General features: G+C 42.3%; 1 protein-coding gene across 8 annotated transcripts in view; it reads right to left on the minus strand.

The window, feature by feature from the left end:
* LOC137301143 (kazrin-like) overlaps positions 1–26,953 on the minus strand; it is a 656,751-nt gene that overhangs the window by 579,850 nt on the left and 49,948 nt on the right. For 7 of the 8 annotated variants that reach the window (XM_067970588.1, XM_067970590.1, XM_067970589.1 and 4 more), the window contains exons 2-4: positions 13,024–13,091; positions 11,578–11,695; positions 10,641–10,744 (exon numbers count right to left, since the gene is read on the minus strand). In XM_067970588.1, coding sequence (XP_067826689.1) covers positions 10,641–10,744; positions 11,578–11,695; positions 13,024–13,032 — 231 coding nt within the window. In that variant the 5' untranslated portion in view covers positions 13,033–13,091. Of the gene's footprint in view, positions 1–5,273; positions 6,189–10,640; positions 10,745–11,577; positions 11,696–13,023; positions 13,092–26,953 lie in introns of those variants that run through there. The other variant, XM_067970587.1, reaches the window with a different exon arrangement.

A 26,953-nucleotide genomic window follows, 5' to 3' on the forward strand; every position in this document is an offset into this window, starting at 1 on the left:
CCTTCATACAGACAAAGCTCGTAACCATTGTGCACTCAGCCCAAACAGACAATCAGACAGGGAACAATAACACTCTTAGTTTAGCCCCTCTGCATAACTGATCATTATAACCCAGGGGAAGGGAGGGAGAAAGGAAGGGTACTTACTAAAGAATAAATTCAGCACACTGTCCTTCACCCTAATGGCACCATTGCTGGGAAAGCCCTAGATTTCTATGTTTGAGTGGGTCAGAGAGAACAATGATGAGACAAAGCAGCAAAAATTATGAACTAAAACAAGTTACATATTTGAAACCATTACATATAATTAAGGGTCAGCTTCTAGACTGTCAAAGTCCTCAGTACCGGGGAGAATAGATATGCATGAGGGAAGCATCATGTGAACAATCCTTGCTGTTTGAAACATCTGGAACAATTTGAAGCAAATCCCAGTGAGTTCTGAAAGGCAGTGCACTTTTTCAGCAAATCTGAAAAGAGTTGAGTGAATAGTGAAGGCAGAGGCTGCCACTGGGACTTAATGGAATAGGATTTTGCAGCACTGCCACATTTATAACCACACAGTGACAGTTCCATGATAGGCAACTGTACAGTCCTGGATAACTAAACACTACTGCATGCAATTTAAATAGTGGGAAAAGTATTGCAACAGAATATTACTTGGATTGTAGTGAAATTTAACGGTGCTCGTGAAGTTTTACCCACAGCTGCATTCTAGACTTCTTGTGCATTAGATTTTCAGTGAAGTGTAAAAGTGGTGTGTGAAATTTGCATGTCAATTTCAATTGTACTGTTGGATGTTGTCACAGCTGTAAATTCTGTTCTTCAAACTTGAACTATGTCTAGAGAGAGCATTTTGCATTCTATTACTGTACAGTGCAGTACTAGAGCTACAGGTCAGTTACTAGTGGTGGCAGTCACTAGAGGAATTTATGATGAAGAAATCAAGTGCATCACACAAGATTAAAAAAGTATTGGCTTGTGTGATTTTTACTGTGGTGTATTGGTACCAATATGCTAAATAAGCCATGTGACAATACTATCAGATTCTTAAATACTGCAGCCTAGTCTTTAACCCTTTTACAGTGCGGTGGTCACTGCACAGGGGCTCTTCCTGTGGAGCATTCAAATTAGAAACCTAGTCAGCTGTGAAAACATTCTCATTTTTAGATTGCCTACACCAATAACCGCAAAGCTGATGGAGTCCACCCTCCCCCCCCCCCCCCCCCCCCCCACCCACCAAGACTCATAAAAGGAACTACAGAAAGGCATCCAGGAATCTTTCTCGCTCTCTTTTCACATCCCTCCACCCTGCTGCCCCCCCCACCTGGAAAAAATGTCTGGTCTCCAACAACAACAATTTGCATTCATATAACGTATAAATCCAAAGGTGCTTCACAGGAACATTATCAAACAAAATTTGACACCGAGCCACATGAGGAGATATTAGGACAGCTTGGTCAAAGAGGTAGGTTTTAAGGAGCTTCTTAAAAGAGGAGAGTGAGGTGGAGAGGTTTAGGGAAGAAATTCAGAGCTTAGGGCATAGGCTTACCTTCTTCATGAAAACGTGAGGTCGGCAGTACTGTGGTGTAGGCCCACATACTGCAACACAATATTAGTAATTTTGATTCTGCTAAAACTCCTATTAAATTGCACACTTCACATTCAAATATCTGTCATAGGCTCACCACAAAATACAAATACTGGTGCTGTAGGTGCAGGCAAGCACAGATTTTAATCAAGTAAATTTTTTGCTGGTGCAGGGATTAAAATTTTTATCTATTTAAAACTGAACTCATTCTAAAACAATAAAAAAAACTTTCAAGCTGTAGCGTTCACTAAATTGTAGAACTGTATGTTTTCTGCAATAACAAAATCTGATTTGGAGAATATTTTAAATCACAGGTTTTCAAAGTGATGTCCCTTGACCCTTGGGGTTGCAGAGATCATCAAATTTCTGAATTTTTCTGCATTTGACAACTTACTAGTACACTATTTCTGTTCATTTTTGACCAATAAACGATGTTATCTGCAAAGATGCTGCTGTTTTGCTTTGAGCATCTGACAATGTGTTCGGGAGTGTGTTAATACTAATATATAGAAAAGTTGGAAAAGAACACATTTAAAACAAATGTTTGGGGTACACTCATCATTCACTCTGGATGTTTTTAGTCCACTTTGTAAGGTAAGTACACTGCAGACATCTACAGGCAACTTATCAGTAGTGCAGGGTCTTGAAAGCAAGTTTTCAAACTGATGTCTAAATTCCCACCCACAAAACAATTCTCATTCTAAGGTTAAAGGTACTGGCTTTTGGGATAGCAATCATCATTCTCTGAAGCATGTGACCACATATTTTGCTCAGTTTAAGAGAAAGGGCCAAAGGGATCTTAGTCCCTTTTAAGAAAGGCACTTTACTTCCAGTTTAATAGGATTCCCAGGGGGATCAGCAGGTAAAAAACTGTTAGAATTTAAACCAAACTTATTTTTTTTTAAAAAAAGGAACTACCTTCATTAATATGAATGTTTGCAAAAAAAAATTAAATAGTCCACTTTTCTTTTTAAAACATAAAATTACATTGATCACTTAATGGCCAATTAGCTAAGAATCTGTTAAAATTATTAGTCCAGAGGGGAAGGTGGGAAGTATGGCATGTGGAGCATGTCTTCAATTTAAAGGTATAACTACAATTAAAACGAGTAATGGACCAGTTTTTCTTCATTCTTTATTACAACCAACTTAGGTGTAACATACCACAGTAGCAGTCAAATACTATTTTGCCAAATTGTATTTTTCTTGACACTAAAGTTGCTGCCTCTTGAAAGTGTGTAGATTACTTCACATAGATGCTTTGCAGATGTTCTGAAAGATTAGGCTACTACTGTGGCAGAAGATCAAGGGCGTTAACACCCTGCCACCTTTCAGAGGGATATACTCTACAATCAATACAAAAGTTGCTACCAAGGGGAAACTAGTATTTTGTCAGTACAGAACATGTAAAGAACAAGGACTTTCTGGGCTCTTGGTCTATGCACATGCAAAGGATTCAACAGTCATCAAAATTACTCAGTTCCCTTGATGCTAAATCTACCCAGTTTATAATACAGGCTAGATTTATTAGTGACTATCTTATATTTATGGCCCCCAATTCTGGTCTCCCCTGCAAGTGCAAACATCTTCTTTACGTCTACCCTATCAAACCCGTTGATAACAATGAAGCATCCTGTGCAAGGGCATATATTCAGAAGTTACTAATGCAACAGTCAATCCAGTAGGGACGTTTCCTGATGTCAGGGAGTTCTGTACAAGCCAGCGATGGCAAAAGCATTTTGCTGGTCTGTAAGAGTGGACTGAGAGATCAGAACGATGATGACAGACCCAATACAAGTGCTGTCAGCTGCTGGTATTTATCTTTGCCACTGACAATTATATAGAACTACATAGAAAGTATGGCACAGAAACAGGCCATTCAACCCAACAGATCCAGGCCGGTGTTTATACTCCACACGAGCCTCCTCCCACCCTTCTTCATCTAACTCCATCAACATATCCTTCTATTCCTTTCTCCCTCATGTGTTTATCTAGCTTTTCCTTAAATGCATCTATGTTAATTGCCTCAACTACTCCTTGTGGTAGCAAGTTCCACATTCTAACCACTCTCTGGGTAAAGAAATTTCTCCTGAATTCCCTATTGGATTTTAGTTCTGTATTGGATCTTATATTTATGGCCCCTAGTTCTGGTCTCCCCTGCAAGTGGAAACATCTTCTCTATGTCTACCCTATCAAACCCTTTCATAATCTTAAAGACCTCTAATCAGGTCACCCCTCAGACCTTTCTTTTCTAGAGAAAACAGCCCCAAGCCTGTTCAATCTTTCCTGATAGGTATAACCTCTCAGTTCTGGTATCATCCTAGTAATTCTTTTTTGCACCTTCTCCAGTGCCTCTATATCCTTACAATGCCCAATCATCACAGGCATCCAAAGGAAGCTCTGCTAAGAGAGATTTGGAGCTTCTAATGGCACTGGCATAAAGTCATTTATGTTACAACGTTGCCTCTAACGGCACTCTTATATCGTACATTTGAAGCATCCGTGAATGTTAATGGCACATCATGGAGTTACATGAAATTTTGGCAACCAGTTTGGGATATGGATGAAGGACTGCCTAATCTTTACAACAAGTTAATCTTTGAACTTGGATGACTAAGGAACTGGAGTTCAGATATAGTCTGGCAATAAGGTGTAGATAGGAACAATGTAGTTTTCTATGGAGGGAGCTTTAAAGTCTACAGGAGCAATAAGAAAGAGACAATATCAACTCGTGCAGAATGAGAGATGCTGGCATAAAACATTTAGTGCGGCATGCTAACATACAAAGACTCCTTTCATAAACAAAAATACAAGGAAAGTAACTCAAAAACAGGGTGAATGTAATGGAACATGAGTGAGTCAGAGGCAATGCATTGGAAGATACTACCCCATATACGGCGATGGATTTTTACCACTATATGAATTGAGACCTCAATGTCGCTTCTCCTATCCCCGAGGCCATAATATTTCTGTGCAAGTTTAGAAGCCAACTTTTATCCAAGTAAATGAATTGACTGATTTTATTATGTTTTTATTTATCATCTGACACACATGAAAAGCTATGACATTTCAAGACCTCTGACCATCAGGGAGTGAGAAACAGAGAGAGTGAAAGAAAAAGAGTAAACTGCTGCCTTGGTATTTATCTATTCTCTCCTTAAGCCATTGACTTTTGCTGCAGGATGGTTCCAGTCACCCTCCAGTACCTCATCCCAGTGACTGTTCTTTATATGTCAATCTAGACAGAAAGTGTTGATTGGTTAGTTGACAGTGGTATGAAGCACACCTACGCCCGATCTTATCCTAATTTTTCACCAGGGATCACTGGACAGTGATCAGGAGCTGATTTTCCCCTCTTTAGCCCAGGCACAGGAAGGCCAATTTTAGCATCTCTACTGCCACCCAGCTGAGACCAGCTAACTCTGCAAAGATCTTGAAAGTGATGAGCTTTTACAATCACAGACATTATGTCGCTTAATTACCCAGTTATGGAGCACTGCAGTATTAATGAAAATAAGTAAGTTTGCAATCAGCCCTTTTATTCAAAGCATTTTAAAATTAATTTAAAAATAGAAGTCAATTCATTTCAAAACAACAAACAAAACCAGGGTTCTAGATCATTGTCAAATACTTCTCCTACAGTGCTAGTAGAATAAAAACAAAACAAAAGTAATAAAGCCACTAACCTTTAGGATTTCCTTTGGGTGCTTGGCAATAGAAAATTCCATAAATGGCAAAAAATAGCAGAAAATATATTGGGCAACATTCTGATTGAAGGGTTTCCACCTGAAACTTTAACCTGGCTTTTCCCTTTCAGATGCTGGTGGACCTGATGCGCATTTTCTGTTTTTTATTACCAGACATTCTTGGCCACTTTTCTTTAAAGCTGTTAAAGCAACTTTGGTAGGTTATTTCCTGATGCAGAAGGAAAGCTCGTTCAGACTGAAAAATGTTTTCCACAGAACAGCACTTGTCCAAGTTTATTTCCATTTCTCGTGCAAGTTAAACTTCAACAGTAGTGTTTTTTGGGTGCTGAAAATATTAATGGCAGGATTTAAAACCACAGGTGAAGCACACTCAAGCCACCCCATACAGAAGAGGGGCTAAGCACAATACAATACTCGCAGTTCTCTGGAACATCTCAGGTGTTGTATATTCTCCAAATTAAATAAGTTAACATCTCCAATTAAATATGGATATCCAAAATGTTTGGATTTAAAAAAAACATAGTTCCTATGGAAGCTGATTAACAAATGACTTGGTAAGTTTATCCAGTGAATTGTTGACCTATACAGATCAGAAAGGTTCAATTCCTCATCTATGCTGAGTTAGTTGGTATCAGTTGAGATGGCTGTAGGAATCTCAGTATCCAAGCTGGGGATGGTGGGTGCGAACAAAACCAGCCAGTGTTGATGCTCCTGATCACTATTCAGCAACTCCTGTTGGAAGTATGCAGACTAAGCAAGGACAGGACGAGGCTTGGCTATGATGCTCTCTGCAAGTAAATAGCTCGTCACTATCACAGTCAAGGCCACTTGAGCAAGTGATCGTACAACATGATTACTGCAACCCACTGGCGAGTACTAATGTGTTGTTGCTTCCTAAAGGAGGAGAAGGGGTAAATTTGGCATGGAAATTAAGACAGAACAGAAAGAAATATGAAAAAATAGATGTAAAAGTAATACTGAGAATTTGGCATAGGAGAAAACTGGAAAATATAGCCACCACCAACTCACCTACCTCATGCCCTCCGAGCAGTTTTAAAATAACTTCACTTTGACTCCATTTTGGAGCTGAAAAGTGACAAGCTTACACTTTGTCAATTCAGCTCCTATTTCTCATAAGGCAGAAAAATAATTACACATTCTGTTGTGCAGTAAGTTAAGAATCCCATTTTCACCTTTACAAATGCTAATTTATTTATTGTTCATGTTAATAGGTAACAATCTCTAAATAAAAAATGTCTAATAGCATACTTCTATTGCATTACCAGTCCCACGCCACTGGAACAACTATTGAACATGAGCATTTTTCAGCTTGGTTTCTGGCCATATATTCCCCAATGACATGAGAAACTGGACCTTCCCTTTTGCCAACTAGTTAGAAATTCTGAAATAAAGTTCACCAGATGTGAAATAGAAACTAACCCGAGGTGGAATGGTTTTAGTTCCTCAAATTAAAGTTCCCCACAACCACCAAAATAGGAACGTAACAAGGAGTTATAAAATCTGCCCTATTTAAAGGCATTTGTCCTTTAAAGAGGCATAGAGAGAGAAAACAAACAAAATGTCAATGAGTATTTTACTTCTGTAGCTTTGCTAGATCTTGTGCACCTAAAAACTGTAACCCAACTGTGAATATAGTTAGTTATCTAAGTGAACATGCTACCATCCTATTCTGTAGTATAGAGAAAACCACTGCTTCAGAATACACACGCAATAGCAACAGACCTCTCAATTGATATGGTCACAGGGGAAAAGAAATGAGGTAGTTAATCATGAGTGCTTCACAGGGCATTGGAATGGAAGGAGGAAAATTCACACCGGATACTCCCGGAAGAGGTTTAAAAACTTCCCTGTGAGATTTGCTGTCCTGATCCATACTTTTTGTGAACAACGAATTGTTAGTTTCCCCCCTTTCTTTTTCTGCCAATTTTCTTCCCTTCCCTCCATTCAGAGGTATGGTTCCATGGATGTCCTCTGGTACTTCACCAAATCTTCATGTAGTCAGCCTATAAAGGGAGTGTCAGAAGGATATTCAACTCTGCGGGGGAGAGGGGCATCTCAGCCAAGCTCAATCCTGACAACCACAAATGCACACTTTCCAGCAGGGGTCACTAGAACACAATCAGTAGCAGGGCGCTGAGACCAATTACATTACAGGCCAGAAATCAAACCTGGAAGAGAGTGTTTTTTTTAAGAAGGATCCTTCCAAGACTTACTGATTAGAGATCTACGCTCTCAGCTTTAACTTTAAATAAAATGCAGAAATATTTTATTCTTGCCGTAACAGATTACTGGTGATAAATTGCTTTTACGCCATCTGCATTTTTTCCTCCCATTTGGGTTGACTGGGTGCAACTTTCTAAAGGATTATTTGAATACTCCATATGTCAGAGCTGGCAACGAACACTGGTTCACTAGACCAAGACCAGTGAACTTAACAACAGACCAGAGACTGTGGGAGTGTTAGTGCTCAGATGGACCACTGAATACATTCAAACTGCTTACTTCAGCAAGAAGCTGTAATTTGTGATTAGACGAATGATAGAACGGACAACCCGCCCAGATTTCCCGGGAGTCTCCCGGAATGGGAAGTGAATCTTCCGGGCACTGCTGCTAACGGCCCGGGACATCTTCACGTTTTAAATTTCCTGTCCCAACACTTCCATTTCTTGATATCCCCAGCTGCCACTGCAGAGAGCAGAGGCTGGCTGGTGTGCTGGGTACAATCAGGTGCCGGTGATGGGCTCAGGAATCCAGTAGGGGGGCACCTCAGAAGTCCGGTGGGAACCCAGGGGTGAAAGGGAGACTGGGGAATAAGGGTCGGAGTGAGAGGACACTGGGATGGATGGGTGGGTGGGTGGGTGGGTGGGCGTGTGGCCCAGCATTTTCTGCAGTCAGGAACAGCAGCAACAGCGTGGGTAGGAGCGGCGCCGTGAGAGGAGCAGCCAGTAAAAGGGTGACTGAAACTTGGGGACTTTGCTGTGAGTAAACAGTGAAAAAATTGTTCCAACTGGTGGACAAATGGGGAACAGGTGGACGGAGACTGAGGATTCTCGCTGCAAGTACTCAAGGGGAAGGGAGAAGAAAGATTCTTGAACTGAGGACTATTAAACATTAGGATGCTTTACCACAACTGTTCTGGGCCTGTTAAAAAATGGCATCAACTGGGGAGCCTGCCCGCAACTTGTGCAGTTCAGGGAGATTCTGGCTGTAGTTTCAGGGTGAATATCTGTGGGTTAGTCAATTACTACGAGTTACAGGAAGGATATCGGGGCATTACACCTATTACTACTAGTTACATATAGACTATCAGTTATTGTATTACTATTGGTTATGAGGGGAATTGAAGTGTTGCAAGTATTACTATTAGTTATTGGTGCAATTTCAGTGAGTTACTATTAGTTACTGGTGGAATCAAAGTTCCTCCCACCTATGGTTTCCCCTACGCGAATCGCTCCCCCACCATCGATTTCCACCACGCCCACAGTTTCCCTTCTCCACCTGTTCGTGGGTGGCCTCCTGGTTCTTGGCACTTCTCACACAAAAGCTGCTGGCGTGAAACCACGAGCAACAATACAACTACAGGGGAGTAAGGTAAATGCAATAAAATTTGCAGATGTCACGTGATTGAACGTCACATGGTCAGACCTCCAGGAATGCCTCCAGAGTTGCCAACCCTAACCAATGACAAAAATAAGGTTCCATTACACTGAAAAAAAGTTTAAAAGTCATCTTACCAATGCCATATATCTTATACTTTCATGATCACCATCCAGTGACCTCTACAAGATGCGAGGGTCAGGCAAGGACAGGATCAGGATCAGCTCTGAAGTCCATCATGATGGAATAGTCTTCCAATGCTTATCGTCTCATCTCATACTTGAAGAATGGCCACTTTGGTAAGGTACTGGACAGCTGCCGGGATCCACGGAACAATATCCCAGCAACAGTCAATGCCTTCAGAAGTGATGGGGAGGAAATATTAAATTGGTCCAGGTCCCTGCTTGTGGCCACCATTGCAATGATGCTTGTTGGAAAAATATGAGCATGTGGACAATGGGGAAGACATGGAGTTTTGACATTCTCCATGCTAGAATAGCTTTAGTGTCTAGGTTCACACATGGGGTACTGGTTGAGGGGGGTGGGGGGAGGGAGGAATGCATTGCACTGCATTGCTGAACCTTTTGAATACTGAATGGTTTTTGCAATTTTCTGTCATACATTGTAAAAGGCAAGTTTCAAACACAATGCACTGGTGTATTATCCACATTAATTATTACAACACATTATCTTCACTCGCTGCGTGCTCATTCCTCCACATAAATTACGTTGTAAAAACTTCAGGTTGGCTGCTGTACAGATTATTAAAAAACTTAAAATCAATACCAGCTTTGCACATCACCACATCACCTTTACCCTCAAGTATTTCCTTTTCATCAACAGTCTCAAATTATCCAACATTATTAAAAACACATTGATATACTGTCAAGAACTTTCAAGCAGCTGCCTCAAATTGTTTTAAAAATTGTAGCAGATTACTTTAATGTTGCATCAAATGTGCTTGAAAATCTCAAAGCTCACTCGAAAGTTTAGTTTGGGTTTTCTACTTTCACTAGATGTGCAGCACACTTAAATGAAGGTAGGCAGACAGCAATTAAGGATCAGTTCAGTTAAGACTACAGACACAAACTCATGCCTTTCCATTCTGAGATATAGCACAACAAGTACATACACTGTTCCACAAGGCAAACGCAGCATTCATAATTTAAACATGAAATGCAGAACAAAAAGTAAGCCATCGAATTTCATTTTGTAAAATATCAAAAGAATTTTTGCTTTTGAACAAATCTATATTTAAACAGTGAAACTTGGGCGTTCCCTCCTGCACGCCAGATACACAGATAGTTTAACGAGAGTAAAGGCATTTATGACAGATTAATCTCCAATGACTTAGAGATGGCAAGTTAGTATTTTTGAAATAGTCACATTCTCACAAAAACAGTGCGTCAAAAACCTGAATTGTTTTTTTTAATATATATAGAAGGCGAGGTGATGCTATGTTTCTGCAGGCATTTAAGTAAGTGACAATTTTCCATTTCTTGCAGCACTCCAGAGATGGCAGCAGGGAAGAGGAGGAATAAAGTAAAGGGTGAAGCATATAACTCCAAAGTTCATCAGTAAAAAAAGGACTTTTCAGTAATCAGACATTTAATGTACATTCACATGCAGAACGAGTTAATATGATACTTGCGTTGAAATATTTGTTCGGAAAACTAGTTATGCATTTTAAATAAGTCACTAGCCACCTGGAGTCCAGACAGCCCTTACCTCCCACATATACACATTGTTCTTGACCTGGGATTTTTTCTTCCTTTCTCCTGAAAATGGACCATATTTTCTGCCTTTCTGAATGGACCTTGTGGCCCACACACCTGAAAAACAAAGTTTTATAAAGCCATACAGCCATGACTTAACACTGAAACTTCATGCGTTTGCATTTTGGTGAGAAAATTCTCACTTTAAATTAGAGACTATATTAGAGAGTAATTGTGTTTGGAGCTTTCTACAGAAAATGCTTGCTAATTACATCACTGCGGAACTGCTGGTCACTTGTCAAACCCTATGTTACATCTCTAAATGGCTTTCTCAACAGCTCAGTTGGTAAAAGTTATATGTAACTGACTAATAAACCAGGGAGGCTCTAGGTTTGATCACTCATCCATGCTGAGTTAGGTGATCTCAGCCAGAACAGCAGCAGGAATATTACAATTGACCCCTGCACACCTGTACTATTGGGGGGGGGGGGGGGAAAGAGGGGGAACAAAGAAAAATAGCAGCTATAGCCCTTCTCCAGGTCACTATGCAGGTGAACCCGGGATGAGAAAATTGACCAATTAATTGTAGTCCAGGGAGTACATCCAGAACCGACAGGTGTTAAGAAGTTATATTGGTGACAGACTGTTGTGTAATAATATTGAAACAGTGATTCTTTCCTCAATGTCTATTCAATGAAGCAGTGTGCACACAGTTATAAGAAATGTTTCCAATCTGTGTCCATTTTAATACAGTGCACTTCACGCACACACATGGAGTGCTGACCCTCACTCTTCAGAGTTCCTGCCTAAAATGGAGCCGGTAAAAAACGACGAAGGACAGAAGTTAAAATAACATGTATACAAACTGCATGCTTCTCAAAAACAAAATCTAATGTTCTATAGGTGCTGGTGATCTTTGTTTTTAGATGGAGCTTCTTAAACCTACTCACCTATGCGTTTCTCATCAACCACTGACTGTCGTAAAGTCATCTCTTGAGGAAGTCCCTTCAACACATGCTGAGGCACATCAGCTAACATCTCCACTTTAGATGCAGACACTGGATTGCTCTGCAAATTAAAAGTTACAACAAAGATGTTCATGGTGAGCTTGGCTATTATATGCTTATTTTAAGAAAAAACAAGGTTCTTGTAACTGGGGATTCAGAATGCACTTTCTATTCTCAAATGGTCAGCTAACACACGGGAAAAGACAGACTTAGATTTATGTAGCACCTTATGAGAAAAAGTACTTTGAATGCAATGAGTTACTTTAAAATGCAGTTGAAGATGTTATATAGGCAAACAATTTTTGATGATGTGGTCATGACAACTCCCCACTCTTCTTTACATAGTACCATTGGATGTTTAACATACACATGCAGACAGGGCCACTGTTTAACTTTTAACATCTCAAATGGAGAATTACTTGGCAAGTTTATCCGGTCAGTGATTGAGCCAAGCATTTCAGGAGTGGCCCAGACTTGATCCCTAGTCTATGCTGAGTTAGTTAATCTCAGCTAGGACATCAGTACACCATTACAAATGGCCTCAATCCCCTGAATTTGGCGATGAAAAAGAAATGCCAGAAAAAAGTCCCTAACCTTGGTCATTAACCAGAAATCCTTGTTGGAAATGTGTCTGTAAAGACAGGATCAGGCTCAGCTACAATAAACCTGCAGTAGCTTCCTGACATTCATCGAGGCTCAGATGATTAATGCTACATGGTGAAGTACCAGACGGTGATTCATACCTATGGAACCTTACTCTATCGAGCAGTCATATGTCTTCAGAAGCGAAATGAACCTGAAAATTGGTTTTTTTTTAAAAATTGAAAATAGGAGGAAAATGGATTATGAATACAAATTCCTCAGCAATAACCCCTTCTCTGTTGCCAAGATGGGCAATGTTGCTTACAGCATCCCTGAAGATAATCTGAAACATGAATATGATCCCTCCTCAGACAGATGGGCTGAAATCTTTGATTTGTACTCGAACGGATGCCTAGCAGGGTGAACCACCAATACCATGATTGGGAAACACATTGTGGATTGTATCCAGCTGCTAATTTTGAGCAATCAACGCAAATTCCTTTCAGATCCAGCAAATCTATCGGGAAGTGTTAAACCACACATCAAATAAAAACAGTCATTATGGCCATCCACCACGTATTTCTGGGCCATGAATCCAGCCAAGAATTTAAAACAAGAGTTTGTGACCAAGGAGGAAAGAGAAACACACCCAAACCTCCACCATATTTCTCCCTTTCTCAAGGCCTCCTGGTTCTTTATCCAAAAATTTCCATTTTATCCCCCCTCAGCAGAGTGTGAAAGTTATTAAATAATAAAAACAAATGATCAACTATTCAATGAAAGGATTGGAATTGCATTTAAACTCACTTCCTCCATTGTGAGCTACTCTTGCTAATAGGTACCTCTTCCGATCGATCAGTCTTTGGCTCACATCACTGCAAAACAAAGGGTGAAAGCAGACCTTAAAAGGTGCAGTAACAGATTACAATTCTTTCAGTATTTATATGAAATGGTAATTTAGTACCACAAGAGATGGAACATTCCATGTGTCACAGACTTGGATCCCTCCCCCTTTTAGAAAAAATCTTTCACGTTCATGCAACCCATGACATAGGCTGGAAACATGGCTTCACTAGTTTTCTCCTAGACTCAACACGGACACCACAGCTCACTGAGGGTGCCTAGTAGTACTAAAAGACCCTTGCAAGACCAAGTCTTGCTAACCTACTACTACTTTGCTATCACAAGTCTCCTTGCTCATCCATTGAATGAGATAACCCCGGGAAACATTGAGGAACTGAAGAGGGATTATAAAGGTTGGAGAACCGTAAAGCCCCTCTTTGATTCCCCAATACACGGGTGGGAAGCCATCAAGGCGAACATCAAGAGGTTCTTCATCCTCAAAGGTGTTCAGAAGGCGAGAGAGAGGCAGAGGGCAATGTCCCGACTCCAGAAAAGCATGCAGAATTTTCTCCTGCTGCAGTCAATGGGGATCGATGTCAGGGAGGAACTCAGAGAGGTGAAGGACCAGCAAGCCTCGCTCTTTGCCTCCGAGGCCTCCAAGATCATCATCCGGTCCAGAGTCCACTCCATGGAGCAGGACGAGACTGCTTGCGTTTCTTCTTCCAAAAGGTGGAGAGGGAGAGCTCTGTGATCAGCAGCCTGAAGGAAGAGGACGGCTCGGTCACTTCCTCGCAGCCCGACATACTGAGGATCTGCAAATCCTTTTATGCCGGACTGTATAACGCAAAGCCCACAGACAGCACAGCCTCCCAGTCCTTCTTGTCGTCTATCACGGAGGTTCTAGACGACAGCAAGCAGGAGAGTTTGGATCACCCACTTACTCTGGACGAACTGACAAAGGCCGTCCGTTCCTTCGAGAAGAGTAAGACTCCCAGAAGCGACGGCTTACCGGTGGAGTTGTACTCGGCTCTGTGGGACTGGATAGGCTGAGACCTGCTGGAATTGTACGGGGGTATGCTTCTGACAGGCAGCATGTCAGACTCCATGAGGAAAGGCATCATCACCCTCATCTACAAGCGGAAGGGGGAGGGGGAAGAAATCAAAAATTGGCGACCTATCTCACTACTTAAAGTGGACTACAAAATTCTGTCTGAGGTCATCGCCAATCGGGTCAAGTCAGCCCTGGAGGTGGTGATCCACCCCGATCAGACCTGCGCTGTACCCGGCAGGAAGATCTCTGATAGCCTGGCACTACTCAGGGATACGATCGCCTACGTACAGGACAGGGGGGGGGGGGGGGGGGGGGGTGAACAAATGCCTGATCACCCTGGACCAGGAGAAGGCCTTTAACAGAATATCCCACACGTACATGATGGACGTACTCTCCAAAATGGGATTTGGGGAGGGAATCCACAGTTGGATCCAACTGCTCTACACAGACATCAGTAGCGCCGTTTCAATCAACGGTTGGGAATCAGAAAGCTTTCCGATCAAATCTGGAGTCAGGCAGGGCTGTCCTCTCTCCTCCGTCTTGTTCGTGTGTTGCATCGAACCCTTTGCCGAGTCAATCAGGAGGGATGCGGGCATAAGAGGGGTGATGATCCCAGGCAGCGGAGGCACTCAGGTCAAGGCCTCCCTGTACATGGATGACGTCGCCGTCTTTTGCTCGGATCAGCTGTTGGTCCGCAGATTGATAAGCATCTGTGACCAGTTCGAACTGGCCTCGGGGGCCAGGGTAAATCGTACCAAGAGCGAGGCCATGTTCTTTGGGAACTGGATCGACCGATCCTTTGTCCCCTTCACCATCAGGTCCTGGGGATCTGGTTCGGGGGCGGGGGGGGGGGGGGGGGGGGGGGGGAGGGGGGGCCGGGGTGTGCACCAAAAACTGGGAGGAGTGTATTGCCAAGGTCAAGCAGAAACTGGGACTGTGGGATCGATGATCCCTCTCGATCGTGGGCAAGAACCTGGTCATCAGGTGCGAGGTGCTCTCTGTGTTGCTGTACGTGGCGCAGTTCTGGATCATACCTCGCTCCTGCGCCGCGACAGTCACCCGAGCCGTTTTCCACTTTATCTGGAGATCAAAAATGGACCATGTCCACAGGGACACGATGTACAAATCTCCGGAGAAAGGGGGGAAAGGCGTGCCCAACGTGGCCCTCATCCTGATGGACACCTTTGTGTGCGGCTGCATCCAGCTGTGCATGGACCCTCGGTACACAAACACAATGTGTCACTATGTGCTGAGGTTCTATCTGATCCTGATGTTGAGAAGGATCGGCCTGGCCATGCTATGCTCCGTTCAGTTGGACCGTTCCGCCCCACCTGTCCTTCGTTGAAAAGTTTATGCAAAAAAAACCTTCGACCACAAGGCGATCAGCAAGTGATCTGCACGTAACGTCCTCGAGACCCTGCGGGAAAAGGAGATGGTGGATCCTGTCGGTTGTTTCCCTGAGCAGACTGTCGATGTCATTTGGCAGAATGCCTCATCGCCGGAGCGTTCAAACAAGCACCAAGACCTAGCTTGGCCGGTGGTGAGAAGGGCCCTTCCCGTCAGATCCTTCATGTACTCCCGGACTCTCAGCGCCACCGTGCGCTGTCCCCGAGGAGGCTGCGGTGGAGACGACACCATCACCCACCTCCTTCTGGAATGTGCCTTTGCAAAGAAGGTCTGGAGAGAGATGCTGTGGTATCTATCCAGGTTCATCCCGAGCAGTTCCGTAACACAGGACTCTGTGCTCTACGGGCTGTTCCCGCGATGCACACAGAGACGGACATCAACTGCTGCTGGAAGACCATCAACTCGGTGAAAGACGCCCTTTGGTCTGCCCGAAACTTGCTGGTCTTCCAGTGCAAGGAGCTGTCCTCGACCGAGTGTTGCAGACTAGCACATTCCAAGGTCCAGGACTACATGCTCAGGGACTCACTGAGACTGGGTGCGGCCACCGCAAAGGCTCTGTGGAGAAAGGCAACTGTTTAGAGCTTTCCCGCCATTGTATACTGAGGGGCTGCAATGAGGGAAAAACCACTCAGGCAGAATGTAAAATTCAAATTGTGTAATGTACCTGTAATGAATCTGTAATCAATGAACTGTATTGAGTGTAAAGCAATGAGGCACCCTAGAGTGTCATGAACTGTAATTATGTACAATGTGTTCACTGAACTGTACTTGATGTAACCTGCAAATTGTATAATCTGTATTGTGTACGTTTGGAATATGATATGACAACTATATTGTATGTATTGCTGCAAATTTTATGAATAAAGTATATTTTTTGGAAAAAAACAACTACAAACCGAGATATCTACTTTCTGGTCAATACATGCAGAGCCCAGGATCCATCTTGTATTCTTTTTAATTTCAAAATATACTTTATTCATAAAATTTGTAAAAGGTACATACAATACAATTCAAGTCATGCTTCAAACAACACAATACAGGTCATACAATTTGCAACAGTACACACAGTGCAATTCAACGGCCCTGGTACAATCAATACAGTTACGCACCATACATTGTACATACAGTTCATGGTGTACAATACAAGGCCCAGGATCCATCTTGTATCTGACTGGCCACATCTCAAGATTTATTCTGTGAGCTTTTCAAAATAGTTTTTGATGGTGACCAACGCAACTACAAACACTTCAAACAAATGTACACATGCCATGGGAACAAAATTTAATCAGATATGTATCATAAAGGCTGTGGGAGGTTGAAATTTCCAAAGATTAATAATCATAAATGTAATGAGTAGGTGACACTCACATCATACTAATTGTACATGGGTGAGAAGCAAGCTAAGGGGGTTTAAAGCTGCCTACACATGCTTTACTGTAGGTAAATTTTCAAATTACCCTCCTAGTAACAATTACATTTCAACAAAACTCCCAGGTCACTCGAGGCATCACAGCAAAGATAGATTGTTGGTTAAAATGCACTTTTGATTAAGTATCCTAGATTCTTGCATTTTTGATACATTTTTCTTGATTTTGCCATGGAAACAGAGTGCTGCAACAGTCTTAGAAAATATACATCTATAAAAATCTTACGTAGGCACGCACTTTGTGTCTGCACAAGCTAACTTCCTGTTGTTACATTTTGACACAAAAAGTGTGACAAACTTTTTCCTATTAGAAACTCTTATGTAATCTGGCCACCAGGCTCCCACAACTCAAAAATCCTTTCTGAAAATGTATTCTCCATGTCAGTTTTTGAAATTGTTAATGTCCAATAAACAAGATTTGAATGAAATGTTTTTTCAAATGTATTTCATAACAACATGACTAAATTTATCCATTGAGTTGTCTTTTGTGTTGTTTTTAATGCCTTCATTAAAGTTTTTACTTGAAGGTCTCAACTTCTCCCAAAAGGCTTGGACTTGATATTTTTGTCCAGATCTGCGACTAACTGAATGAGGATTGCACAGTCTGAGCATGTGCAGTGTACCTAATTTCCCAGGATGCATCTGTACCAGTAAGCTATACTGATGGAATTTTTTTAAGCTTCTACCAGTCTCTGCTCAAACATTTTTCAAAAGCTACAGGATAAATTTCAAAACCATATAAATAATTTTATTTAAATAAAGGAATTTTTTTTAAAAACAGAGGCTGCCTACGTCTGTAAAAAATGAAATGATGATTGGATGTCTGTGGTAGCATTTGTTTCATGATCAGTAAACTACAGAGCATGTGTCAGTCTCAGATGTTTCTCACTCTAATTTGATTTCTTTTTTTAAAAAATGTTGAATTTTGAAAGCAAACATGGCCTTTTTGAGAGAAACAGATAGAAGAGATGGGAGGAGGGCGAGACGGTCTCTGGCCTCTATGTACCCACTCTTTGGGGGGTGGGGGGAGTGTGAGAGTGGATGCAGGGTTAAGGGTGAAGAGAATGATGGTGGAGCAAAGGGAAGGGGAGGATCAGGGGTTGAATGGGTTGTGCAAGCTGGAAATTTAGGAGTAATAATGGGAGGGGGCGCAATGGGAACGAGGCAGTGAAGGGGAAAAGCACAAGTAACTGGGGAAAGGACAGGAAGGAAGCTGCTAAAGGCCACATTTTCCCCGCAATCCCCATCCCAAATTCATCCTGCAGTCATTGATGGCTCCTTTCCCCAACTGAAAGGAAAGGGAAAAAGTGAGAAGCAGAAGAGGATAGGAGAGAAAAACAAAAAGGAGCAAATAGAAAGAGAAAGAAAGAAAAGCAGCAACACAGACATCAGAGACAGGTAAGAGTGTGACCATATTCTCCAACTTACCATATGCAATGCAATGGGAGATCAACTAGTAATCAAAGTATTATATATAAAAAAAGACAGAATTCAAAAAATGACAGAATTCATAGCTTTAAAATAGGAACTCAATTACATCTCCATGCCCTGGTCCAATTATCCCCCACCCTCTAACTCCACTTTACCTGTAGACTATACTTGGTCTTGATCCCCCTGTGCAATTATCACAGGAGATTGACTAGTTCCAATATATTTATCAACTTAGTCATCAGAGTTCTGACTAAACGTCTAACCCAAAACATAAATACTATCTTTCTCTTTCGAATACTGACTGACCTGCAGTGCACATCTGGCATTTTCTGTTCTTAACTTCAATATATTTTTTCCTGCGTCAAATGAAGAATTGCAGTGGGCATATTCAATGTGCTCCCAGGCAGCTCAATTACTTATTTTTAAAAACACACAAGATACATATTTGCTCAAGACAGGGATTTTAAGCCTTGGTTGATGAATGCAGCATCCAACACAACTGAATTTTAGATGCCCATCAAAATCATGTACAGTAGTACGACCAGAATTCAGATTATAGTGGAACTATTCACTGTTTGGAAGCTTGACTGGTGGTGTCAATGTTAAAACAGCACCAAAAGGATACAGGGAATTAGAGAATGTACATTACTGAGGAAGGCCACTGAAGTGGACAGCATGATTGGGTTCAAATTAGGTGCTTTTCTAGAGAATGAAGGGATTGAAGTATATAGTGAAAAGGTGGGCTGATCTATCAGAAAAGGACAGGCTGAAATCCTAGTAACCACACATGTAAGTGCTACATACTGAATTCTTACTTCTAAAAACCTTTATGCACTTGTGGTATAAGTGATGTGAATGGATCGATCCCTCTCTATAACCAGCAGGAACCTGGTGATAAGGTGTGAGGTACTTGCGGTGTTGCTCTACATGGCCAGGATCTGGCCCATTCCCCACAACTCCACCGTCACAGTCACCTGAGCTATCTTCCACTTTGTCTGGCGGTCCAAGGTAGAACTCGTCCGCAGGGCCACCATGTACAAGCCCCCAGACAAAGGTCGGGGGGGGGGGGGGGGGGGGGGGGCGGCGAAAAGAAAGCATCCCCAACACTGCTCTGATCCTGATGGCCACCTTTGTGTGTAGCTGCCTCAGGACATGTGTAGAGCCCCAGTATGCAAACATCAAGTGTTACTACGTGCTGAGTTTCAACCTGTCCAATACACTGAAGGCTGGGCCTGGCCACACTGGCCGAGCAGGCACAGGACGTCCCGTCCAGCTGGACCGTTCCCCCGCCACCTGTCCCAGGTGGAGAAGTTCATGAGGAGAAACCCCTCAGACCACAAGCCTTCAGACAGTGGTCGACACAAAACGTTTGAAATGCCCTGTAAGGAACGGAGAGGGTGGACTCGATCGGTTTCTTCCCCGACCTGACGGTCGATGCCATTTGGTAGAACGTCTAGTCACCGAAACTAACCAACAGGCACCGGGATGTAGCCTGGATGGTGGTGAGAAAGGCACTCCCAGTGCAGACCTTCCAACACGCATGGAACCTCAGCGCCACCACAAGTTGCCCTCGAGGTTGCAGCGGGGAGGAGACCGTCGTCCATCTCCTGATGGGTTGCCCCTTTGCGCAAAGGGTGTGGAGAGAGATGCATTGGTATGTGTCCCAGTTCATCCCCAACAGTTCGTTAACACAGGACACTGTGCTTTACGGGCTGTTTCCCGGATATGCACCGAGACAGATATCAACTGCGGCTGGAAGACCATCAACTTGGTGAAGGAGGCCCTTTGGACTGCCTGAAATCTGGTCTTCCAGCTGAATGAGCTGTCCACGACTGAGTGTTGCCGACTGGCGCATTCCAAGGTCCAGGAGTAGGTGCTGCAGGACACACTGAGGTGAGGTGCGACCTACGCAAAGGCTCTATGGGGAAAGGCCACCGTGCAAGACCACCCCACCTTGTCATAGAGTCATAGAGTTATACAGCACGGATAGAGGCCCTTCGGCCCATCGTGTCCGCGCCGGCCATCAGCCCTGTCTACTCTAATCCCATATTCCAGCATTTGGTCCGTAGCCTTGTATGCTATGGCATTTCAAGTGCTCATCCAAATGCTTCTTGAATGTTGTGAGGGTTCCTGCCTCCACAACCCTTTCAGGCAGTGAGTTCCAGACTCCAACCACCCTCTGGGTGAAAAAGTTCTTTCTCAAATCCCCTCTAAACCTACCGCCTTTTACCTTGAATCTATGTCCCCTTGTTATAGAACCCTCAACGAAGGGAAAAAGCTCCTTAGTATCCATCCTATCTGTGCCCCTCATAATTTTGTACACCTCAATCATGTCCCCCCTCAGCCTCCTCTGCTCCAAGGAAAACAAACCCAATCTTCCCAGTCTCTCTTCATAGCTGAAGCACTCCAGCCCTGGTAACATCCTGGTGAATCTCCTCTGCACCCTCTCCAAAGTGATCACATCCTTTGTACTGTACACCATGAATTATGAGAAATACCGTGTCTGAATTGTAACAATGAGATCGCTTTGTGTACGATCTATAGTGTTTTGGTTTGAATTGTACTGGTTTGGACTTGTGATATTTACATTGAACTGTGTATATCTTTAAATTCCATGAAATAAAGTATATTTTGACATTTAAAAAAGTATAAGTGATGTGAATGTAACTTGATACTATCCCTTTCTGCAATATTTTCAGTATTACCAAATGTGAATGCAGCATAGTATCTAAGAACAGAGAACAGATTTTATTTTTACAGTATTAATGCATGGCAGCAAAGTCAAAGTGATACCAGCATCAAGTTTCTAACCGAAAGGAGCAGCACATTCTTCCTACATTTACTGCCGATTACCCAAGTTTCTTAAAACACAAACAAGCAACTAAAAAGCATACTGCAGTATATTGAACCTCACACATGGGCTAAAGGCAGTATTGCAACATAGAAGAGCAGAGTTGCCTGATAAAAACCTGAGCGTCCATCCCACAGTAAATGTTTATCACAAGCTGTAGGTCCTTATCAAGTAAAGTCCACTGTGGATATCTGATAGTGGTTACACATCAGTATTTCAGCTAAGTGAGGGAGGTCAGAAATGTGTCCAAAAATCAGAAAATTCTGATTGTGACCAGTGGGAACTGTCCATAAAGTACATACACATTAATAAGAGAGGGGTTTTGAAAAAGATGTAGCAAAGTGTATGGGGCGGGTAGGTCAAGTAAAGGGTTTATACATTTTCTTTTTGGTGCTACAATCAACACATTTGGAGGGGGTAAAGGATTCAAGAGAGAGGAGGGGGAATAGAGAAGCCCAGTCGCTGTATAGCTGCAAGCACCCGGGTTTTTTTTTTGGGGGGGGGGGGGGGGGGGGAGGGGGGGGAAAAGAGAAAGAAAAGAAGTGAAAAGTTGAAGACACAGTATCTGATATCGCAGGAGCCACTCTAGCCAGGATTGCATTGGTATCAATAGGCAGCAAAAAGACAAACTTGCATTTATATAGAGCATTTCACGACATTAGGACATCGCAATGCATTTTACAGCCAGCCAATGAAGTACTTTTGAAGTGTAGTCACTGTTGTAATATAGGAAACACGGCAGTCAATTTGCACACAGCAAGGTCCCACAAACAGCAATGAGACAAAGACCAGATAATCTGTTCCGAGAGATGTTGGTTGTGGGATAAATATTGGACAGGACACCGGGGAGAACTCCCCTGCTCGTCTTCGAAAGATTGTCATGGGATCATTTACATCCACCTGAGGCAGCAGATGGGGTCTCAGTTTAACATCTCATCTGAAAGACGAGATCTCTGACATTGAAGCACTCCCTCAGTACTGCACTGAAGTGTTAGCCTAAATTTTGAGCTCAAGTGTCTGGAGTGGGACTTGAACCCGCAACCTTTGACTCAGAGGTGAGTGTGCTACAACTAAGATATCTCTCCGTCACCATTATGTTGTGAGCATCATTCAGTTTATCATTTGTGCTGCTGGTGCTGTGGAAACAGGTGCTTACTAAAGGTCTAGGTCCTAGCCTTGATACTAGGCTCAAGCTCCAATGTTCAGATAAAAAAAAAACAGAACCCAGACTTGGATTTCCATTAACGGAATAATTAACCTTGCCTTGTAACACATTTTATGTTGTCTGATGCTATGACTAACCCCATGAGACTCCTGATGCTGTTAAACTGACTTCCAGATGGCCTGCTAGTAATGTCACAGAACAGCACGGGTTGCAATACTGCCTCGATACAGACATTTCCTTCTTGTCCTCTCCTACCTATTAAAGTTCCATCAAGCCTTTAACCTTTTTTACCTATGGGGACTAATTACGGAGACTTCTGTCCGTTCGGAGACAGAAAGTACTGCACCCCCTAATATCTGAAAGAGTTTTGAAAGCCAGCAATAACAGTAAGGTACCCTCCTCTCCAGTTACTGAACAGAAATGAGTGCTTGGAAGCAGGATGCAGAACATAAGCTCTAGGATAGACCATTGCTTTAACTAGGTCAAATCCAGTAAAATAAACAATACCTTCTCCCTCTGATTACAAGCCATACTTTATTGGTATACTATACAGTACCTATGATCCACTGTACTTGATGAAAATGAGCCTTAAAGCTCCGCTGCTTTACTTCTGGGCTCCAAGAAAGCAGCATTTAAGCAGAACCCATGACCTCCACTTATTACTTTTTATTGCCCTATGCATCTCTGCTACCCTGCTGGAGGTGCTCATTTTCTGTGCCTTCACCCCTGGGAAAAGTGGGGTTCTGGACATTGTCGGAGGCTCAGAGTTAGTCAGCTTTATATCAGTTGAAGGTGGGAGTACCGCAAACCTGCCATTAACAGCACTCTTATCAATGTAAAACTGCATGTATGTGGTAGTTTACAGACATGGCAGGAGCTGATTCAGGTGGGTGCACTGGTTTTTTACAGCTATGACTGCCGGTTGCAGCAATATGGATCTTTCTAGCTGTGTTGCTATAGTATTGTGAGCTACTTCACGCAAGTGAGTTGGCACAGGTCTCGATCACGCAATGCCTGGGCTATATGGGGGATGTTGCTGGTGTGCCAGTCAGCAGTTGCAAGTACACCAAGAACAGGAATGATTTTGAAGAATTCCTCTTGGTTCAGCCTCTACAAGTAGATTTTTTTTCATAAAGACTAGGTTATTTTCCACAGTACCTCAAACCACAACTCCCTTTCCAGAAAATAAAATTCATGCATCACGATATCACTGAAAGTTTTGTATTTATATAGCGTCTAACCATGAATCTTGGAAACCTAAATACACCTGCGCATAATTAACTCCTTTGAAATGCAGTGACTTATGTAGGTTTTGTCTAGAACAAGGGGACATAACCTTAAAATCAGAGCCAGACCATTCAGAAGTTAGGAAACACATCTTTACGCAAAGGATGGTAGAAGTGTGGAATTCTCTCCCACAAAAAGTAGCAGATGCTAGCTCAATAAATAATTTTAAATCTGAGATAGAGAGATTTTTGGTAGCCAAGGGTATTAAGAGATATGGAGCCAAGGCGGGTAAATGGAGTTAGGATACAGATCAGTCATGATCTCATTGAATGGTGGAACAGGCTTGAGGGGCTGAATGGCCTACTCCTGTTCCTATGTTTAATCGTTGCAGCTATTTTGCACACAGCAACATCCTACAAACAGCAACAAGATGAAAGACCTGTTAACCAACACCATCAAAAATAGATTGAGGGAGAAATATTGGTCAGGACATTGAACTAACTCTCTCCATAGTGCTAACAGAATCTTCAATGGCTACCTGAAAAGTCAGAACAGGCAGACAGGGCTTTGGTATACCATTTCACTCCCTCAGTACTGCACTGGAGTGTCAGCCTAGATTATGTGCTCAAATCCACGAGTTGGGTTTGCATCCACAACTCACTGTGGAACAATTAAAGAATTTCCTATCGCAAATTTTATTCAATACCTTTAACAGTATATTACAGGAGGATGGAAACCAGGAAACTAATGCAGAAAATAAACTGATTTTCTTTTTGTAATTTTAAAGTGAAGTGGAGTCCATTACTTGCTGCTATCTACTCTGTTGCTGTTCTTATTCTCCATCGGTTATTTAAAAAGGCAGTTGGTTCAGATGATAATTAAAAGTTTTCAGATTTTGTGAAAAATGCTGATTTAAAACTCTTGAAAGTTTTCCCCATCAGTGCACTGCTCTTTCAGTCACATGATTTGTGAATATCCTTTAGGTCACCACACTCCATTATATACCAAATCTTAAGTTACTGTTTTCCTGACTGCTTGTAGAAAAATACAAATGTAAAATAAAGTGACAGGAAAACAATCGCCATCATTTAGAACATCATGTGGTTGTGCAAAATGCTTCCCTATTGTAGAGAAGTACAAGTCCAGAAGAGCGCTTTGTAAATGGAGCTGTGTGTGAGTGGGTTAAGCGGACACTGGAGTGGACGCAAGTTAGATCTAGTAAAAGGTGGACACATCTGTTTGCAAATTATAACTTCACAATGAAGACTTTTCCAGAATGAAGAACAGTTCAGATTGAATTCTACTTGAAAACACATGCGAGGTTGATTACTGAGCTAACTAGTCAATGTGACCGCTGAGCTCGACAAGTCAGTCAAAGACATCGGCAAGCCTACTCAAATCACCAGGTGCAGCAATAAAGCAAAACATTAAACTCACAACAGTCAATGGATTAGCATGAATGGGAAGCATACTCAGTAATAAAAGCAGACTGGTACAGAAGCAGTGTCGCTTTCTACCTAACACACTACAGATGGAGGGAGAATGGCACATGGGTTTTGGGTAAATAGGAATTAACAGTTGAAATATGCTCCCAACTGTTTGTGAAAAGCATGAAAAAAGGGTACAGCATTTGAATTCTCACCAATGTGAACGAGAGGTGTTTTTTTCCCTCGGGGTGGGGTGGGCGGGGTGGGGGGGGGAAAGAGTACAAGGCATCAATCCCATTAAAAGGTATGCATTTTATTTCAACTACATTTTGCATTGAACAGAGAAGTACAGACACTACAGGTTAAGTTTTAAAATCTCTGAATAACTCAGACCAACTGTTCATTAAAATACAACTGTTGAACTTTTTTTTTAAAACAAAAGCTTATTGCTTCCTAGTAAGACTTCCTCCTTCTTGAAATGGGACCAGTTAATACGCACAACACACTTGTGGTCCAATATAGGCGTTGGCACAAAATGGTTAGAGGAGGGTGATTAGTGCAGAGGAGAGACCTGTGGAGAGACCCCACACATTACCAGTGACCCATCTTGCAATTCAGCAGCCAGCTCATGGTCACATTAGCAGTTGGTGCACAGCTTTGGGAGACCAGAGAATCAGACAGTCCACATCCACAATCTCCCAGATGTTTCTAATCTGACTGGTGCTTTCATACAGAGTAATCAGGTTGAAGTTGGATACTTCATCACGGGGTTGGGGAAAAGGCCAAAAAACAAAATTTGATTTTTAAAAAACAAATGAACGTTGTGCTGCTGTGTGCACGATTAGTGCTCTTTTGATATATTTGACAAAAAATTTTTACACACAACCTAGTTAATAAAAGTTCTCCAGGACTGCTACCAATTACTTTGATCAAGGCTTTATATTACAAGACTGCACAGTTACTCATTTAAACATAAAAATTATTTCCCCAAAAAGGACCAAGTTTGTACTTTATGCACATAGTTTAATAAAATCTCCTAATGATTTGTATTTTATTCTGTGACCATGTACAGTTCCTAGAAAATATTGTTAGATACAGACTGTTACTGTGAACTAACAATGCACTGAGTGTACGGAGAACGCAAGTATAAATGGCAGTGTGATTTAAAAGGACAAGGAAGTAAAATGCTATCAAATGTCAACATTTGACTTCCAGAAGTAAAAGTGTTTTACTATCATTTTAATGAGCTGCCTCCAAACTTCACAAGCTTTACATAAAGCTTCAGTAGTCCTTTGAAAATGCTGTTTCACAGCACTCAGGGCTTCTAACAGCTTTCAAAAGATGAAAGAATAAAAGAGGTGAAGAGGCCAACAGACAGATGTTGACCACTGATGTTAACATTTAAAAGACTGAGATAGAGGCTCCCTCGATGGCATGGTGGGTAAGTGTACCACTTGGTGCAGTACTCAGCCAGACAGAGCAGCAAGGTCCTAACTTTCGATCCCTGGTTTGAACTGTTAGCCAATCTCAGCATGGGTAGCAGTGGGGCTTAGCTGTGCTACCTGCCATCCCCACCGACCCCCCACCCCACAACTCAACAGCCTGCCGACATCCCAGGTTCACATAGAAGGAATGATTTCTTGGACAAGGAGCAAGAAGGCTGTTAACACCCAAAGAACTGTACCTCAAATAAAGGTTCCATTTACAACCAAGCCATACCCACCAGAAGGTCCTGGTCTGTACTGACTTAGAGGATTTCAGCATCCCAGGCAAGAGGAAGGGAGAAGAGAGCAAACTGGGAAAAAGAAACATCAGCAAGAATTCCGATTTCTGATCACTATTCAGTGACCTCTACTGGAAAGTATGCATGTACCGACATTACGAACATACAAGAAAGAAGGGCAAGTAA

The sequence above is a fragment of the Heptranchias perlo genome, chromosome 32 (assembly GCF_035084215.1).
Source record: "Heptranchias perlo isolate sHepPer1 chromosome 32, sHepPer1.hap1, whole genome shotgun sequence".
NCBI classification, from domain to species: domain Eukaryota; kingdom Metazoa; phylum Chordata; class Chondrichthyes; order Hexanchiformes; family Hexanchidae; genus Heptranchias; species Heptranchias perlo.